General features: G+C 53.5%; 3 protein-coding genes across 4 annotated transcripts; 2 read left to right on the top strand and 1 right to left on the bottom strand.

Annotated features, from left to right (window-relative positions):
* The first annotated feature begins 46 nt into the window (after positions 1-46).
* LOC117652230 (nodal modulator 1) lies at positions 47-5,591 on the top strand. Of its 2 annotated transcripts, none has more exons than XM_034396971.1 (16): positions 47-356; positions 591-690; positions 825-953; positions 1,032-1,189; positions 1,284-1,452; positions 1,521-1,784; positions 1,857-2,025; positions 2,111-2,572; positions 2,663-2,841; positions 2,916-3,211; positions 3,287-3,494; positions 3,593-3,735; positions 3,812-4,126; positions 4,211-4,391; positions 4,526-4,609; positions 4,693-5,591. In XM_034396971.1, exons 1-16 carry the CDS (start codon positions 199-201, stop codon positions 5,377-5,379), a joined length of 3,702 nt encoding a protein of 1,233 aa, XP_034252862.1. In that variant the 5' UTR covers positions 47-198; the 3' UTR covers positions 5,380-5,591. The 2 variants fall into 2 exon arrangements, with proteins under 2 accessions (XP_034252862.1, XP_034252861.1); XM_034396970.1 differs by having other exon boundaries at positions 52-356; positions 2,660-2,841.
* Positions 5,592-5,860: 269 nt separating this feature from the next.
* LOC117652232 (probable 28S ribosomal protein S6, mitochondrial) lies at positions 5,861-6,834 on the top strand. The gene is made up of 4 exons (XM_034396974.1): positions 5,861-6,023; positions 6,151-6,290; positions 6,367-6,531; positions 6,610-6,834. Exons 1-4 carry the CDS (start codon positions 5,979-5,981, stop codon positions 6,716-6,718), a joined length of 459 nt encoding a protein of 152 aa, XP_034252865.1. The 5' UTR covers positions 5,861-5,978; the 3' UTR covers positions 6,719-6,834.
* Positions 6,835-6,889: 55 nt separating this feature from the next.
* On the bottom strand, positions 6,890-18,041 carry LOC117652231 (myophilin). Its single transcript, XM_034396972.1, has 4 exons — positions 17,839-18,041; positions 8,515-8,651; positions 8,239-8,443; positions 6,890-8,161 (listed from the first exon to the last, which is right to left on the bottom strand). Exons 1-4 carry the CDS (start codon positions 17,905-17,907, stop codon positions 7,991-7,993), a joined length of 582 nt encoding a protein of 193 aa, XP_034252863.1. The 5' UTR covers positions 17,908-18,041; the 3' UTR covers positions 6,890-7,990.
* Positions 18,042-18,969: the final 928 nt, after the last annotated feature.

Raw genomic sequence — 18,969 nt, 5'->3', positions numbered from 1 at the left:
AGGAAAGAAGTCAATGGCAAAGCGACCAAAGACAAGTTTTAAAAAAATGAATGACAGCTGTGAGGAAGAGTTAATCCAGCTCACTATGTTGACGTTTATTTGGTGAAGTTGGTAGCAGTGGTCATACGTCACACACACTAGTCACACCCTAACCTAATTAATGCTGCATCTTAAGAAGCCGAAAGTTTAACTTAAACGATGAAATTATTATTTAGATTTATCCTATCACCTTTAAAAATATGTCTCATTATTTTTGTTTTAATTCACAACTGCGCTGGTGCTCAAGATATCATAGGATGTGGAGGTTTCGTCAAGAGTGACATAGACATATCAATGGCTCAGGTTCAAGTGAAGTTGTAAGTTCACTTTATATTATCTTTGTTTCGAATCAGATTGGTTCATGTTCTACTCTTTACGGATAAAACGCTCCAGCTAGATTTATTGGTTGTCTGTGTTAAGTTGTGGCAGTGTTCAATCCATCATATTGTTGGTTTAGCAGACGACATTTCGGCATCCCCAACTGAGATTGATTATCACCTTATAGTTTGATTTATTACACGACTGATGACAGTTCTCTTAATTATTGGCAGGTACACTAAACAAGGCAGCTTGAAAGACCAGACCGAGTGCGCTCCTAAGAATGGGTATTACTTCTTACCCATTTACGATAAAGGCAGCTACATTCTAAAGGTATGATCCTTGTGCCAGAATATTTAATTATTTAGCCCCGAAGTCATTGACTATTTCTCAGATAAATTTACTGTGTATAATGGTTTTTATAGCAGCTAAATGGAGCATCTTTTTCTTTTGTTTCAATTTTTTAGATTGAACCACCTCAGGGATGGACTTTTTCCCCTAAAGAAGTACCTTTGACCTTTGATGGACGTAACGATCCCTGCAGTCAAAATAAGGACATCAACTTCGAATTTAAGGGTTTCACAGTGTATGGCAAGGTGAGTCTAGTTGTGTGAAGGGTTGCTTATTCATGTGTAACTAGATGTGAAATCTTAACCACATTTAATTTTGTATAGGTATTGACTCAGGGGAGCTCTTCTGGCCCTGAAGGAGTGACTGTCAGTTTACTTAAAGAGAAGAAAGAGATTGCTCAAACAATCACAACCCAGGGTGGGGCATTCGAATTTCCTTCGGTTTTATCAGGAAATTACAAAGTACAAGCATCTCATCCTAAGTAAGAACCCTATGAGAGCATGAAACTCCACTTTTCAGTTTTACTAACAATATAATGGCAAGAAATGAATTAATGACTAATAAATCTGTTTCAGGTGGCATGTTAGCAGTGCTGAAGCTTCAGTGTCTGTTGCTGGTGGTAATGGCAATGTGAAGCCTGGCAGCCTCCTTGTGGCAGGCTATGATGTCTCTGGGCGGGTACTCAGTGATGGAGAACCTGTGAAAGGGGTTAACATTATTCTGTTTCAAATTTCTGCCCAAGAGGTACGTGCTACTGGAGTATTATTTTACAAATTTTTCTCACTGTTCCACTAATTTGTGGTGGGTTTCAGGGCTCTCCTATCCCTGTGGTACCTGGTTGTAACAAGCAAGGTCTCCAAGGATTCAAATCTCAGTCTACAGAGAAAGGCATTAGGCAGCTTTGTTATGTTCAATCCAATGCGGACGGAGTGTTCGGATTCTCTCGCTTACCTCCTGGCCGTTATCGGGCTGAACCGTTTTACCAAGGGGCTCAGAATCTGAAATTTGATCTCAACCCTAAATCTCAGGAATTTGTTGTATCTGATGGAAGTGTTGCACTTGCCTCTGATTTTCAGGTAAATAGGTGTGACTATTCTGCTTGTACACCTTTGTAGAGGAACTTTTCTAATCTTTTCTATTTTTTTTAGATTAAAGGTTTTACTGTAAGTGGCCGTGTTCTGTTTACTCCTAATGGACCGGGTGTTCCTCATGCAATTGTTCTTGTCAACAATCAAGTTAAAACTGAAACTGACAAAAATGGATATTATAGCTTGGATACCATGCAAACTGGAACATATTCCATTGAAGCTGCGTCTGGTAAGTTGTAATAAACTCTGTGCGCTGATTGAATGTCATGGTTTTAATTTGAAGGTACTGATGATGCTTTGTATTTGCTCAACAGACAAACTTCGGTTTTCATCATTGTCCATCAAAGTCAGTCCAAGTTCTGCCCAGCTTCCGGACTTAATTCCATGGGGCTTTGAAGTTTGTGGACGTATCACTCCGCCTCGACTAGAAGATAACCGCCCTCGTACTGTTCTACTCAGTAGTGACAAGGCAGCTTCAAATATAATCGACAGGGCTGAGGCAGATAGTGCTGGTCTTTACTGTTTCCACTTGAAACCAGGAACATATTTCGCCAGTGTGCAAATGTCTCAGGAAGAGAAGGCTAAGGGCTTGCAGTATGCTCCATTGGTGCGAGAAATGAGAGTAATAAATCAGCCTGTGAATGTAGGCAATGACTTTTCTCAACTGAAAGCACTTGTTCACGGAAAGGTGACTTGCTTGCAAAATTGTGATGATATTAGCATCCGCCTTCTGCCTCTTTCACCGGGAATTGAAGAACAAACTATCAGATTAAAAGGTTTGTTTGGCTTTTCTAATTTTAGCTATTGGATTGTTTCATAGTGTCAATGATGGTTTGCTATCATAATATTTTGTACATTTTCAGAAGATAACTCATATGAAATAAAAGAGGTTTTACTGGGAAATTATCATGTGAAAATCATTCGAGATGATTGGTGCTGGGAAACAAACCAGCATGAAATTGAAGTTTTAACTGCAGATGTCACTGTTCCTGTTTTCAAGCATGTTGGTTTTGCTGTGAATGTGTTGTCCTCTCATGATGCATCTGTGAGTAGCAATATTTCCAGCCTAAGTTATCGATTAACTGGAACATAATGTAACAAGTTTATTATTAACTACAGGTCACGTATGAACTTGTCCCAGAGGCAGCCAATCAGCAAGCCAAAAATAATGTGCCAATTAAAAAGGGAGCTTCAAGATTCTGTGTTCCTGTAGCTGGCACATACCGCATTCATGGCATGGGTTGTCACAAGTTTGCGGAGCCAACCACAATCTTGTGGAGTACTAAAGATCCTGTCAGACCCATTCCATTAACAGCCATCGGCCACACAGTCGCAGGATTCGTGGAATCAAGCAAACAGGTGGATGACTTGATTGTTCGCATTGAAAAGGGCAATAATGGATCATTAGTAGAGCTGTAAGTACTTGAAGAAGTCTTATGCAGTTTTCTCTGCTCATCATTCCATTGATTTTTACTTTTCTTGTATGACAGGCAAGGACCACTGAAAGCAAAACAAAAGGATGGGAAGTGGTATTATGAAGTAGCGATCATGGCTTTGGAAAATGAAGACTACAGGGTTATTCCACAGTCAGCAGTCATGCTGTTTAAACCTGAGGAAGTTTCAATGCCTCGATACACAGACTGTGCTGATAATGTCTTCAATATTGAAGCATTTTTAGGCCAAGTAATTTCTGGAGAGGTATAGTGTTTAAATTATATCATTTTTTTTCTTTTAATTTTTTCCAAAAATATTTCTTAAGAACTCTAAAATTGATATTTTTAATTTAAAAAATTCAGGTTACTCCAGCTTTAGGAGGTGTTACTATTACTGTTGTAGAAGAGGGAGATCCAGCTTCAGAGCCGAGACTTGTTACTCAAACTGAAACTGATTCCAAAGGACAATACCGCATTGGTCCACTCCAGCCTGGACAGAAATACCGGTACAATTTGAAAGAAATCAAATTTTTCCTAGATCTTGGTAGGAATTGTTGTTTAACTTTTGGAATTTTTCATCAGAGTTTCTGCTGAGAAGGAAGGCTATGTAATGACTGGACCTGATGACAAGAATAAAATCATTGCTCGAAAGCTGGCTGAAATAGCTGCTGTGGTAACTGACCGAGCAGATGGCACGCCTTTACAAGGAGTTTTACTGTCTGTTTCTGGTGGATCATACCGACGCAATAGTTTAACTGGGGCTGATGGGCAACTTTCCTTCAAGTCTCTGAGCCCTGGAGAGTACTATTTGCGACCTTTGTTGAAGGAGTACCGCTTTGAGCCTCCTGCACTACAGTTTGAAGTGAAGGAAGGAGACACTGTAAATGTTAAACTTGAGTAAGTGATCACCCACTGGCTAGTGAGACCTGGTTGTTTCCTTTCAAGCATTCAATTCATGCTCTTTAAAACTTTGTTTTGTAGGGGAGATCGTGTAGCTTGGAGTGCGTATGGTACTGTGACTTCCTTGAGCAAAGAACCGGAAGCAGGAGTTTTGGTAGAAGCAGTTGGAGTCGATAGAGAGAGGCATAAGTGTTCCAATTTGCAGGAGGAAGCCATTACTGAAGTAACTGGACAGTTCCGCATCAAAGGTCTTCAACCTCAGGTAAATGACATTTTCCATTGTCCTTTTTTTTTCTTCTTCAGAAAGATATTTGGAGTTTCTTTGTTGATATTTCTTCCTAAATGTACCTGCTTATTTTTAAGCAAAGATCATAATATTTTAAAATTACTTTTCAGTGCAATTACATTGTACGAGTTAAGCCAGGTGCTGAGGCCAACAAACATATTTACCGAGCTACACCAGACAATATTCCTCTACAGGTAATGGAAATGAAATGTTCATGCCTCATATTTTCTCTGTCTGATGTCACTGAGTTATACCTACCACCTTTTCTATTTTGCAGGCTGTAGAGAGTGATGTGAAAAATTTGAGGTTGATTGCATTCCGTCCCCTTGCCAAAACTGAAGTAGTTGCTGTTGTGCGTACCTCATTTAACACTGTGGAGCAAATTCGCAGTGTGAAACTGCGTTTGTGCCGCGAAGAGACACCGGAGCAACCCATTCATGTGACCAGGCTGGATAGTATTGTCGGAGGACAGGGGGCTAAAGTGTATGACTTCTTCCCTGCTGGTGTTGTAGTTCACTTCCCCCTGATCCCAGCAGATGGCAGTGGCTATGTTCTGCAAATGGAATCATCTCTGTCTCCATCTGCATATGACTACTCAAATCAGGCAATCCACTTCCATGCCAATGTTTCTTATCACTATGTTCCTTTCTCATTTGAACCAATTCCCAGATTTGTTGATCAAGACCTCAACCAAGGATCAATGTTCCTCCTTCCCATCATTATTATCGCTCTCATTTCATACTTCAAAAGGGACAGTATTGCTCTCAGTATAAAACAATTTTCTCAAGGTACACTTTTCAAAAGGCTAACAAGAGACGGTTCTGTTCAAAATGACAGACCTAATTCTCGAGAAAAATCTTCTCGTGATAAAGGAGGTTTGAGGGATCTTGATAACACACCAGATAACTCAGATGGTGCTACTGTTGAAGCTATTGGAAGAAAGAAGAAAACAAGGAGGACCTAAAAATATTTTGTTGTTTGTCATTGCCATCATTATTTAATAAGATCTCTATTGTTGATGATTCCCATAAGTTGACTGATGATGTGTTCATTTTTTCTATAAACTAGTAAAAATGATTTACAGTATAAATTGTGACCATTAGCATGTTTGTTTGCATGTGTATTTGTAATTGTCTTGTAAAAATTTTATTAATAAAATTAGAAAAACATTTTTGATCAGGTCTCTTGTTTTTATGAGGTAAATATGAACCCCCACAAATCTCTTCCCCGACAGTTCCCTTTTGGACTCTTGAAGGACTAGCCCAACGCTGGCTACATTAAAATTGAAACATGTGTTGACTAAGAGTTAGTAGGCTTCGCCGAGGACTCTATTTCCAGAGATAATTCCAAATACTAGCTAGTTGGTCGAGAGCTGTGCTTTTTGCATCCGAAAATTAATTTAGGTCATATTTATTTTTCATAGGAGCGCGCATCGTAATTTTTCATTCTCCGAATCCCAGCACCCAGCAGACGAGTGAATGCACGATGTTTATGTTGTACAGGTTAAGCTGAAGGGTTTTATGTTGAAATAAGTCTCCGGTTCATAAGTATTGGTCTGTCAAGATGCCGACCTACGAATTAGCCATTCTTTATCGAGTGTTACCAAGGGTGAGTTAAATCATTATTTGTTTCTATGTTTTGTGGCTCCTGAACAGTTCCACCAAGCTTTCATTCATGAACATCAAGTTTTCTTTTATTGGACCGTATTATATTTCTGTGCGATTTTCTCTTTTAGGACCAACTGGCACAAGCATTGAAGACCACTGCTAATCTTATATTTCAAGAAGGGGGCATCATCAGGAAGCTCAACAACATGGGCTTGAACCCCACCCCATATAGGATGACAAGCCACGGCCAGAAGATTAAACAAGCAAAGTAAGATGTTTCCCTTTGTTTCAGTGCTACTTTGTATTCTTGCAGCTGCATCTAACTTTAACTCTTTGTATTCCAGCTATTTTTTGTATGAGTTTGATATACCAGCAGCCTCCGTGGCAAAACTCAGAGAAGATCTAGGCAAGTATGACTCGATTGTTAGACGAAGCATTTATTCGCCTGTGACACCAATTAAACCTGTGGACTGCCAGTTAGAAGATGAAATGCAAATTGCTCCGTTTAGGTTGGTACAGACTTTTTCCCCCCTCAAATTCAAGCGTGAAGTGCTTTGTTAAACATTCTCCATCAATGATTGTTGCAGGAAAGACGTTCAAGAAATGTTGAAGCGTGCCAAGAAATTGGAAGAAGAAAAGCAACGGAGAAAAGTTAAACCCAATCACAACCTACCATTCAACCCATTCTCTCTTTAGCTGTTGCTTTCAAATCTAGAGATTAGTTTGACTTTTTGTTCCCTGTGTAATGTCGATTTGTTTGATATGGTTTTATGTAAATAGCAGTATCCTTAAAAAAAAAAATTCTCAGTTTTGGTTTGTGTATTATTTTTGATGTGGGATGGGATTCTGGATTAACCACTTTTCAAGTACATGAATATCTTATATTTCCCTTTTTTATTCATCGTGGAACTCTGAAGACATAGGAATGTATTTTATCGGTAGCAGTTCTACTAAAAATAAGACATCAACTATAGAGAATACTTTGTCACTTTGATTCTATCAGTTTCCAGTCTTGGTCTGGTCTATACCTTAAAAACTTTTTTTTTCCACATTGAAGTAGATTAACCTTTCTAGCACCAATCAGCTTCATACAATAAAGGAAGAAAATGAAGGTCATGGGATCATGAAATAATAAAGAAATAATAAAGGTTAACAGAAAGCATGCAGCTATCCAGTAGTCACATGGGCAAAACAGAAAAATAAAAGCCAACAGGCAGTACAAAATAATATACATACAAATACAGGAAAACAAAAATTTCAAAAGAAGATAAATCCTAGAATAATTGGCACATATTTGTATTGACATGGCCATCTGCCAATCCTTGTGCGTTCTCATCATTTACCCAAAGCAATACAGAAAGTAAAATTAGGGGCTACAAAAGTTATGAACTGATAGGATTAAAAATAAATAACCATAATACGGGCAGAACATACAAATTTTAGGCATTTACAAAACAAGTAGAGAAACACTTCATTATCATCAATAATGATTAAGGAGATGAAGACATTCTAGTATATTCACCAAAAGTCATCTGACAAGCATCAATGGAATTTCATTTGAAGCTTCTATGAAAATAGGATTGTAAGTGGCAAAAGAAACATTTTCTACAAAAATATTAGTAGGAAAGACCACACTTTTAGTCACAGCCTGATGAAGTTTGTGCCACAAACCAAACAGCATTTCCAAGTTTTATCATACTAAAAGAGATAGTATTTCTAATTTTGCAAGTTAAATTTTAAAGCTGAGTAAACAGACAGCAAAATAAGTCATAAAATAGAAACAACAGCCATCGTACTCATCACCAAAATTTTCTTTTTCACAGTCCAATCTTTTTTTAAGTTATCACGATAGCCATATTTAACTTTTTACTTCGAACTGGCAATTCTCTTTTATCTAAGGTCTGAGTAGCAATATCTGGAACTAATCTAATGAAGGTGTTTCTCAACAGAATGACTGGATCTATCATTTTACATGTGCCTGGTGTTGCCAAAGTTGATTCCACTCTGGTTAGCCCCTTTGTTGCTTCCGTACTGAAGGCTAATGACTCCTTGACCCGCGCGCAGCTGCTCCTCGGTAAACTGACGAACATTTTTCTCAGCTTCCTTAGGTCCGATGCTTGGTTTGCCAAAGTTGTGCGCCTGAGGAAGGGATAAAATGTGTTGATCAATACAAAATTTCATAAAATAAAATCAATTTAAAAATAACTAGATCTTACCTTCCGTCCAAGGGACTGCAAACAGATGACCACAGAATTGAGGTTTTGCCTTTCCCATAAGTCTACAGTCTGGAAAGTTTCTTGAGGAGGAACTCCCATCTGAATAGCCATCTTCAGGAATGCATCAATGTTCTCCATACACTTGAATGCCATTTGACTTTCATTGATCTTCTTGATTGAACCAGGCTGGATGCAGTTCACCATCCTGCAAGCAGATTTTATAAGTCAATGTTTCCTTAGCAAAATGGTTAGGGAAATGGGCAGATAGAGACACACCTGCAGAGCAGAGTGCCGTTCTTCAGGATCTCATAGAAGTTGTCCATGTCGCCAGATGTGTTGAAGTTCTCCCCGGTGATGATCTTGATCCACTCGAGGCATTCTTGAGCCAGCTCTTCACTGTACTTGCTGTTGATCTGGAAAGAAAAAAAATGGAAAGAGTAAGGCAAGTGTCATCAGTCATTTGAATTTAACCAACTAGCGTCCCATCGTATAGAGGCGATCCTAGTGGCCTGCGTGTCTCCGTTTCTTTAAAGTTATTCGACATCCATTCATCTGCTTTATTGAACAAGGCCGGGCACCATCCAGGCAGCTCCAGGCCACCTTCAAGACCAACGCGTCCCAATTTCACCTCGAGTTGAGGTGGGCGGAGGTGGCTCCAGGCCCCACTGCACTGGAGAAGAGAGAAAGAAGGAGGGGGAGGGAGAGAGGAGTGTTGGGGACCGTTGGGACCGTTCACTTGCCCATACATGGAGGCACCCGCGACCGGCCGGCCAGCCGGCGAGCCAGCCAGCCAGTCAGCCAGCCAGGCGGTTGGTTCGTTCGGTTCAGTTCGGGACGCTCCCGACAACTCATACCGGGCGACTCGCAGTGTGTCCCCTTTAAAAGGCCCCGGGAAGGAGAAGAAGAGCCCCGAGCAGCATCGTGCCGGGGCAATATTTCGCGGCGCGTGTCCCCCAGGAGCAGGCGCATTGCAAGCCAGTGCTGCGTCGCTCCGTCTCTCTCGCACGTCCACAGGACGCGCAGCGGGAGCGAGAGAGACAGCGCGAGGGCTGACCTTTAGGCCCGCGAGTGGGCTGGGCAGCGCCATGGCCGTGCCACGTGGAGGCGCACGGCGCAGCGCCTTGCGCACCGCCCCGGAAACACGGTCCTTCCCTTGTAAGGGATCACGCGCTGCTACGCGCTGCTACATCCTGTGGGGCGGTGACAACGCAACCCCTTCTTATCACGCGCTAGCCTGCTTATCGCTTATCGCGAGGCCCGACAAGGCCAGGTGGTGGACAAATGGTGGCAGCCGGCTAGCCACGCACTGCCACGCACGTAACAGCTAACAGCGTAGCGGTGCTTCGTGGGGCTCATTGCTCGCCTTGTACGTAACACTGGCAGTGCAAGTAGCCCCGCCGCCGACTCAATCACGTTTCGCGTGTCGCAGACAGAGACGGAGAGCTCTCTAGACGTGAGTCACACCGCGCCAAGTCCTGCCCGCTGCCTGCACCTCGTTTTCCTTTACCATTTCCAGCCAGCGGCGGCCGGTTGGGCTGTGTGCCGTGCCGTGCCCTGCCGAGTGTGTAACGTAGCGTCATTGATTGGTCGCGTGGTGACCGGGCCGACTGGGCCTGGCAGGACGAGACACCACAGCACGCCCATTCATTTAGCAAAACCACAACGCCATATTAGCACGCGCGTTCTGTTTCGTTCTGCTTTTGTCGAACGACCGCCGACTCCTACTCCTGGTCCTGCCCACCGTGCCCGGCGGTGCGCGGGGAGGGGGAGGAGGGGTGGACGCGTGCCACGGAACCGCGACGTTACTCCCCCGACAGTTACTCGTGGTGAACGCAGTCCACCCGCACGCACTGCGTGGCACCGCGTGGCACCGCGAACAGTGCGCGACCAACCCCATCATCGGCCTGCTCGTCTTCCAGCTGTTGCCGCGTGTCGGGCGGGGCGGGGCGGGGGAGGCCAGCCCGGGTGCACCTGTCCCCGGGGCTGCCGCCCGCCTCTACCCGCAACGGCCGAAACGCGCACGAGCCGAGGCCCTTTCCATTGGGTGGGTCCGAGTGCGGGCTGGGCCTGGGCCACCTCGGCCACCACGGGCACCTCCACGGCAGCCGGCCCGGCCCGCACCACGGGCACCTTGCCCGCCTCGCCCGCCTCGCCCCGCCGCGCTGTTGCCATGGTTGCCGCGCGGCACCTGGGCCCCTGGAGCCTCCAGCGGAGGGTGGGCTAAGCCCGTACCGGCCGAGTACCAGCGGCCCGCTCTGTCTCTCTCGCACTCAAGGAGCCAGAGAGACAGCCAGCAGCACGAGCCGGGTACGAGCCGCCGCCTGGACCAGGACCAGCCAGAGTGCCCGACCGACAGTGCCCGAGAGGAGGCCTTTCGACGGCGGTCCCTGGCGGCAGGGAGAGGGGAGGGGGGCTTAAGTCCACATTAAGTCGGCTGCGCGGCCGTTCGGCCCCAGAATTTGATGTGCTGCCGTCGCTGCCGCCGCCGCCGCGCGTCAACCTCGCCAGAGACCACGCCGACGCCGCCCTCGCAGTCCTCACAAGAACCACCACACCGCCAAAAACACTGCTAGACCTTGCCCGGTCCTCGCACAGTGTACGCGACACGGTCCAGGCCTTTTCGGCCGTGCCCAGGCCCAGCCGTGCCTGCAGTACGTCCTCGGCGGCGGCAGCGTGCCTCACGTCGAGCCGCACGTCGCCAACGTCGCCTGCGCGCGTCCAGGGCCACGCCGCCACGGGGAGCGGAGAGGCTGCGGAGAGGCCCCGGGGCCTGCGGCTGGCTATGGCCCAGCCAGGCCCTGCCCTACCCTGCGCGGCCCCACACGGCCGTACATGTCCCGGGAACGGCAGAGACCGTTTCGCCTTCGCCACGGTCGCCGGCCATTCGCTCATCAGCCACAGCCCTCGGCGCACTGATGGACGGGACGGAACGGAAGACAGAGCCGGTCACTTAATCGAGTCTCGGGTTCAAATCCCCCCGCCCCCGCCCTTTCCGCCGCCAGCCGGCCGCTAAAGGGCTGCAAACAAACGTGCGCTGGCTGGGACTCGAACCAGGGACTTCCCCCTTCCTGCTGCCGCTCGCGCGCTAACGGACGACCCCGCGGTAACCTCCGGCACTCGTCGTCCGCTGAACACCATCGCAAGGCAAGGCGTCGTTCGCGTAGCAATGCCAGCCCAGCCACACCACCCGACCCGGCGGGGGGGGGGGGGGGGGGGGCTGGGTCCGCGGTTTGCCAGCCGGCACGGCGTCCTAGCTGCGTCTTTGGCGCGAGGCGGCGGGGCGGGGCGGGGGGCGGCGGCTCCAATATGATGTCATGCGGTGACGTGGCCCAAGCCGGCACGCCGGGTCCGCGTCCGGAACCTCTCGGCCGGCTCTGCCGAGGCCCCCCGGCCTGGCCGGCCTGGCCTTCCACAGGCGTCTGTTTGGCTTGGCGCTTCGCACGCAGCCGGGCCAAACTCGGCAGACCCGCGTCGCGCTCCGTCTCTGTCGCACTCGCGGGGCGTTCCGCGGGGGTGCGAGAGAGACCGCCGCCGTCACGCACGACCATCGCTGGGAATAATCACACGCGACGTGCAGAAGCTCGCACTTGCTCGGATTGGCGCGGGAATCACAGACGTCGAAAATAAAGTGGCGGTGCACACCCGGCTCGCCGCGCCACGTGCGTGCGTGCGAGGCGCGTTTAAGGACAGCCCCCGCTTCGTGACTAACCACCTGCCGAGGCGAACGGGCGAACGCAAACCGTCGCGCCGTCGCGTCGGCACCAGTGGCACTGCAAGCACACTGCAAGCCGCAAGCCTCAGCCGTCGGCTCGGAATACAGGCGGTCACGTCGTCGGCGCGCACCAGGCCCGCGGTTTCGCGCCGTCTTTCCAACCAGAGCGACTAAAACGGACTGCTCTTTGGCAGAAGCACAGTGCCCCGGCCGGGGACTTCAATCCCCACAAGGGCCGGCTGGGCGCCTGGCGGGTAGGCCGTCCCGGTGCACCCTTGTTCGACGGGACGGCCTACCCTGCCTCCACCGTAAGGGGCCATGGCGCCTGGCGGGGGGCAGAAGAATACAGTGTAGTCGCAGCGAGTACACCTCAGCTGCCCAGGACGACCCAAGTAGAGTGTCTCTAGGCCCCGGAGGAGGTGTAGACCCTCGCCAGGCCGCCGCGGCGCCGCGCCCGCACAGGCATGCGTGGGGTGGCGGGGCGGGGCGGGGCAGAGGCCTTGTTCTGCCGGCGGCGGTACAAGCAAGCTCTGCCAGGCTCCGCCCCGCCCCGCCCCGCCCCGCCGTCCAGGCGATGAATTGGACGTTATTGGACCAGTTCGGTTTGGCCGTTTGGGCCTCGGCCTGGCCTGGGCTCCCCGGCGACGGACGGGGTGAGTGACCAGGCAGGCCAGGCAGGCCAGGAGCCAGTGCAACAAGTCGGGCCGTCGGGGAGGAAGGAAACTTCCCGGAGAGACCGCGCCGCCCTTAGGGCAGTGCACGAGCGGGCCGCCGACTCGGCTTGGGGCGTGCGGCCCACTGCACCGCAAAAAGCGTTCCGATCCCCTTGTTAGCCCCGCACAAATTAGAATGGGAATTCCTGTTGCGATTGGCGCGGCAAGCGAGCCGCGTCGCAGGCAATGCCGGGCAATGCTGGCAGTGCTATGGGAACGGACCGCTATCCGCTACAGCTATCCGCGTGCTATCCCCCCCCCCCCCACGCGGCCACGCCCATATCAGCCATATGGATCGGCGGCGCAGCGCGGCGGCGCCCTGGTGGGTGACAAGGCGCGCACCGCGAGGGGCCCCGCCGGCCCCGCCAAGCCGGCCAGTCTCCGACCTCATCTCGAAAGCAGCCCATTCCGACAAACCCGCCTCCTGCACTGTCAGTAGAGCGTGGCTGGGCAACCCGCGAGCGCGAGGCTTGCGAGTGGCCAATCGGACGCCCCTCTGTGGAGGGCGTGCTGGCCGCCGGTGGCCACGCGGCCCCAATGCGGCACGCCGTCGGCGCGGCCCGAAGCCCCTTGGATTCGTGTAACAGGATTTCACGGCGAGCCCTGGCCGATTGAATGGGTGATTCCTCGTGTTATCCGAGCGGCTCAAAAAAAACGGGGACACATGCAACGCGCGTCGCGCCCCGCCCCGCCCCGCCCCGCCCGCTTGGTATGCAACCTGTTGCCCTTGTAGGGCTTCTGCTTCCTGTGGCGCACTTACGACGCCCCGCGCCCCAAGCCGCGCCCCAAGCAGGGCCCCGTCCACTACACCGTACAGCACCGCGCCACTAGGGTACCCAGGGCACGTCGCCAGGGGGCGTGGCGGCGGAGGCGTGGCCCGCGGCGCCCCACTGTGCTGCGACCCGCCACACACAGAAACCGTATCCCTTCAAGGGAAATTTCCGTCAACGGGGCGGGAAATTTCCCGCACTGCTGATATGGAAACATAATTTCACGGCGAGAAACGTTGGTACTCTGTGCGGGAAATATCCCCGCCGAGCTACCGTCTGGCGCGCGGATCACGTCATTATCCTTTGGAATTATACTCGACCGATATGAAACGGGTGTTCCAACGGGCAGTCCGCGGCATGGCGGGGCGGGGCGGGGCGTGCCGGTACTTATCTCAAGGGAGCCCGAGAGCACGGCACACCGCGGCGGAAGAAAAACACGACGATGTCCACGTTCAGAGAATTTAGCTGTTTAGCAAGGCGCCGGCAAAAACGGACAAAACATTCAAGTTCCCCGGACTATGGTCGGAGCGCAGAGCTTGCTTCTTCGCCGCGCGACTTTGCTCGAAATCCCGGCCTGCTCTTCGACGACCGAATGGCCGGCAGGGCAGGTGGGTCCGAAGCCCTTCGGTAGCGAGGTCGCGCCGTGTCTGCGCAAGCCAACTTGTTGACCGATGCCCTAGCAAACACCCTGGCGCGCGGCGCGCCCATCCTTCAGCTCAGTCGGCCGGTTCAGCCTCGGCCGCCCCGGCTAAAGAGCCCCCGGCGCCCCGCCCCTACGGCAAACCCCACAGTGTGGGCCACACTGCCGACAACTCGGCGGCAGAAAACGCGCCTCCAGTCTTTCCTCCGCGGACAGTCAGTCATTTGGCGACCTCGGCGAGCGCGTGGCGTGGCATTTGGAGCGCGTTGCCAAGGGCAGTGTGTCGCCGCGATAATGATAACGCCCAGCCTGGTCACACACACACACACAACGGTGGTCACTGTAGGCTGATGTCAAAGCCCGCCGCGGCGGAGCGCTGGGGCCAGCCAGAGGCGTGAGGGGCCCAAGCAAAACGACTTTGAAAAGAACCACACACTCAAGCTGTACTCCGGCGTCTGTGGCCCCAGCGCGTCCAAACGATTCACCTCTCATGATGGAACCGTCAATGCTCTCGCGCGTGTTTGTGTGAGTGAGCGTGTGTGTGTGTGTGTGTGTGTGTGTGTGTGTGTGTGTGTGTGTGTGTGTGTGTGTGTGTGTGTGTGTGGTGTGTGACGGCCACGTTATTCTCCAGGTGAGTCCTGGCTGGGCTTGGCTTGGCTGTGAGGCGCCGACGGCCATTAGTGTCGAGTGTTATCGGCCGCAGGATGACAGGGCAACGCCATTGGTGCGCGGTGCGCGCTCCGCCTTGCCTTCCATTCGAATAACGACTCCGACGACTATCAGCAGCGCCAGCCCAGCCAGCCAGCGCCCTCTGCCGCCAACGGACACAACAAATCCCTCCGTTTTGTCGCGGCTAGCGCGGCCTGCCTCACGGCCGTCTCTCTCGCACTCGTCGTCGACGAGGGCGGCGCGGGCACGGGTTCGACACCGCGCGGCGCGCATTCTATTTCGTGTTCCGGGTCCGATTGCCACGCGCCCAGCACCGCCCACGCCGTGCCCAAGTAATCTCGCAGTGACGCCAACTGTACAGGACATTCCCCGCAAAGCGTGCGCCCGGCACGGAGCGGTATCGCCGGGGTCCTAGAATACTTCGAGGACTATGGGCACCGCAGTATCGCACCGCGCGGCGCCCCACGGGAATTCACATTGGCCAGGAGGTACACTGTGACGCCTGGCCTACTGTGCGGAACAAAACACCATTTAGCTCTCGCGAGACGCGAGACTGAGGCTAAGACATTTCTCATTGGGCGTTGTTGGCCGTCCTGGGCACTCGTCGAGGTGGCTATGATGGGCGCCTCTGACGCACGCCAAATGAAAACGCTCCTCGCTTCCGGAACGGATGGGCGAAAGATTAAAGTGATGTCATAGCCAGGCTGGGCGCGGCGTAGGCACGGCGTGCACGGCCGGCCTGGGGGTCATTCCCTGCCCAACGCGCGGCTGAACCTCTGGGAAGCGCGCGGGATGGCTACGCCACTGCTGGGGACCCCGCCCCGCCCCGCCCCGCCCCGCGAGTCGCGTACCCAACGCTGGTCCAGCAAATGGGTCACTGTGCGAGGACCGAAGGCTGAAAGCGGGTACGGGCCCGGCAACAAAAAAAGAACGGGAGGGGGGGGGGGGCAAACCGGCGGGGCAGGCTGCATTCGAGGGGGGGGGGGTATCGGCCACGCCGCTCCGGCTCCGGCCGGTTCGAATCCGGCGAGACGAACGACAGGACAAAACCGAGCCCTTCGTGCCCATCCAGTACCTAACCTAGAAGAGAGGGAAAAGGGACTCGCGATCCGGAACCCGAGCCCACAAAGGTCAGGAAGCAGCGCGGAGCAAAGAGAGATCCCTCGGTGGCGCGCGCCGCCAGGCGCCGCACAGTGGGGGCCAGAAGACCGGTGGAGGCGGTACAAAATCCCGGACGCGTTTTGAGCTCCAGAGTCGCTAAATGCGACTCGAACCGAACGTGTGACCGCACCAATGGATTGCTCTCCGAACGAGGAATCCACTGGTGGGGTCACACGCTCGGTTCTAGCCCTGTTTAGCGACTCTGGAGCTCAAAACGCATCTAGGGTTTCGGCCGCCTCCACCGGTCTTCTGGCCCACTGCGTACTGTACCGCTGCCTGGCGAATTTCTCATCCTGTCAGCATGGCTGGAGCGCGCATACGTGTAAGTTTGTGCACACCACCGTTAATTGCTCGGACCATATTTCATATTTATGGCCGGGGCCGACAAGCATTCAGCGCGGTCGGAAATCAGCGGCCACGGCGCGCACCGCGCACCCACACTGCAGCGCCGAGCACGCCGAGCAGGCCGAGGGGCAGCACGACGGCCGCAGCTGCAGCGCACCTTTCATTCCGAACGGTGCTCCGCTCGCGTCGCCCTGCCTCTCTCTCGACCCCGCCCCTCACCCCATAGTGCGAGCGAGAGAGCCGGCGACGAAAGCACACTGTCCGGAGCGATGCGGCCGCGGTCACAATTTCAGTCGCGTCCAGACAAGCGCCGCGCCGCGCGTCCAGCCAAGCCGATGGCCTATCTATACATCCAGCCACTTATCCGTCACCCATTAACAGATAATGCCGGCGATAATATGCCGGACAGCCAGGGCCGCGCCCGTCCAGCTGTCTGGCGATGCTGCCCGCGGCACTCCGCGGCCAGCAGGGCGCCGCGTGGGCGCCGGGCGGCGGCGCCGTGCCCTGCGGGGATACCATTGCCACCAAGTCGAAAATTTTCATACTCGGAGGGAAGAAACCGTGGGAAAATCCAGTGCGGCCGTTGTCGCTGGCGAGGAAGACGATCGGCCATCGGTTTCCCACCGGCATGGAGCTTCCCCGCAGGCGGCCGCCACCCGGGCAGCGCCAGGTCCACGTCAACCCGTCCGTCAAGGGGAATGCCACCCAGGGCACGGCACGGCACGGCCAGGCACGGCACGGCGTCGTTCACACCATGATAGCGACAACGGCGACGCCCTTTGGACGGCCAAATGACAACACACACACACACACACACACGCTCATTCATATGATAATGTTGACGCAGCGAAGGACCCTCCTCTCCGTCCTCGTGACGCAAGACGGTGGGGCGTGTCCGTCGTGTTGGTACCTCCGGTACCCCAATCCTCTCCTGACGCCTCGAAAAAACAACAACAACAAAACCCACCCACGCCCACTATGTAAATGCCCGGGCGGAGGGTACGGGGGGTAGGCAGCACGCAACCCACTCAATAAAGTAAACCCGCATCGTCTCATTTCCATGCTTCTCCAGCGCGGCGTCCGAGGCGGCGCGGCGCCGCGCACCGAGACCGTCTCCAGTGAGGAGAGAGAGAGTTCGGCGCCGTTCGAACTTTCGAACGCAGTGCGGCTTGTTGCGCGACCCTGCCTTGGCCCCGCAGTGCCCCGCACACACGTACACACACCTCCACAAACGTCAGAGAAAAGCCCAACTGGCGACAACACAAAGGCAGCGCGCCCGAGCGAAGAGTCGTTTCGTCGCTCTGTCTCTGTCGCACTCATAAGGCTCTGCGTACGGGTGCGAGAGAGACAGAGCGACGAACCGCCGGGCTGATGTGTCTGCCCCATGCAGCGCTGGCGGTACAGGCAGATCGAAAACAAATCGGCCGGGGCCCCACAATGGGGTGCCCGCCAGGCCTAGAGCCAGGCCCAGCGCAGACTCCGGACTAGTGACCCAGATCGCGGTGCTGTACCAACCCCCCGCGCGGCGCCTGGCGCGCAGCAAGGCCGTCCCGGACCGCCACAACCACCCCCAGCTGGAGCCCAGCTCACCTTCCTCTGCGCCTCGGCGGCAAATCCAGACTTGGTTGCCCTGTTGTTGGCCATGTCTTCTCCGCTCATGAAACTGCCGAACGGACACTGGGGGACGAGAGAGAGAGGTGTCTGGACTGACTGGACTGCACTTGGGTGTCGCGACGGGCGGCGCGTCTGTTAGGCTGCACGGGGAAATGCCAACTGACAATCGGACGGCGAGGCGCGGCGGCGGCCGACGGCAAGCCGACGGCGCAGCGCTACCCGCCCCCCTACTCGGCTCCGTTCGGCGCCGTTCGGCTTCGCTCGGCACCGCTCGGCCGGCCGCCGTGGCCGCCGGAGCCACCGTCGGGAGCCACGTGACCCCGAGCGGACGCCGCCATTGGCCGGCGGTGACATCACGGGGCGGCGGGAGTCGGCAGCGGGACTCGAAAGCTGGGCGTGCTTGTCGTCCTCGGGGAATGCCGAGCCGAAAACCAAACGCCGGCTGTTTTTGCCATTGCCGCGGGCCGCTCGCTCGGCGTTCACCAAACCGCCACCCCACCCCACCCCTCCGGACACCGCCGGGCACAGCTGCGAATCGGCGTGACGCTGATTCACACCGGGCCGCGAGCCGCGAGGCGCGAAGCACCGCCAAGCTGTCCGGGCCGGCAAGGGAAGGGATCGCCGTGGCGGCCGTGCAAATCGGTGCCGCGGCCGACATCATGCCGACGCCGAATGGGATAACCTGATAGAGGCATTATGGCGGTGGGAACGGGGATATCGCCGCTTCTCAAGTATCGAGATCGAGGCGCGGTCTGCGGGAGAGGCGTCCCGTCCCATCGCCGGGCAGGTTGCCGCTTCGACTCCCCTTCGTTGGACCGCGGAGAGTCGCCCACGAACACGTTCCGCCGAGCAGTGTCGCGGCGTGCGCAGCCTTGCCGCCGTGCGAGGGTGGGTGGGCTGCTCCCCGCGGCGCCGTGCCGTGCCACGCCGTGCCACGCCGTGCGCTCCGCTGGCTCCGCGGGCCATGTTTGTGTCGGGCCCGGCAGTCCCGTCCCGTCGACTTGACTTGGACATTCCGAGAAGAATGTTGTCGATGTGGCCGGACGCGGCCGCCACGCCCGCAACCCAAACCACGGCGGGTACTGCACGATGCACGCACTTGGCACT

The sequence above is a fragment of the Thrips palmi genome, unplaced genomic scaffold (genome assembly GCF_012932325.1).
Source record: "Thrips palmi isolate BJ-2018 unplaced genomic scaffold, TpBJ-2018v1 HiC_scaffold_7, whole genome shotgun sequence".
Taxonomy (NCBI): domain Eukaryota; kingdom Metazoa; phylum Arthropoda; class Insecta; order Thysanoptera; family Thripidae; genus Thrips; species Thrips palmi.
Note: the sequence above shows the minus strand (reverse complement) of the source record. Positions and strands in the feature narration are given on the sequence as shown.

Bases quoted from the DNA above. Each gene is read 5' to 3' on its own strand.
- LOC117652230 (XM_034396970.1), top strand. From the start codon at position 199: ATGAAATTATTATTTAGATTTATCCTATCACCTTTAAAAATATGTCTC. The intron at 1,190-1,283 runs GTAAGAACCCTA...AATCTGTTTCAG, and splicing joins GTACAAGCATCTCATCCTAA to GTGGCATGTTAGCAGTGCTG. The intron at 4,610-4,692 runs GTAATGGAAATG...TCTATTTTGCAG, and splicing joins CAGACAATATTCCTCTACAG to GCTGTAGAGAGTGATGTGAA.
- LOC117652232 (XM_034396974.1), top strand. From the start codon at position 5,979: ATGCCGACCTACGAATTAGCCATTCTTTATCGAGTGTTACCAAGG. The intron at 6,024-6,150 runs GTGAGTTAAATC...TTTCTCTTTTAG, and splicing joins TTTATCGAGTGTTACCAAGG to GACCAACTGGCACAAGCATT. The intron at 6,291-6,366 runs GTAAGATGTTTC...TTTGTATTCCAG, and splicing joins CAGAAGATTAAACAAGCAAA to CTATTTTTTGTATGAGTTTG.
- LOC117652231 (XM_034396972.1), bottom strand. From the start codon at position 17,907: ATGAGCGGAGAAGACATGGCCAACAACAGGGCAACCAAGTCTGGATTT. The intron at 8,444-8,514 runs GTGTGTCTCTAT...ATCTGCTTGCAG, and splicing joins AACGGCACTCTGCTCTGCAG to GATGGTGAACTGCATCCAGC. The intron at 8,162-8,238 runs GTAAGATCTAGT...TCCCTTCCTCAG, and splicing joins TGCAGTCCCTTGGACGGAAG to GCGCACAACTTTGGCAAACC.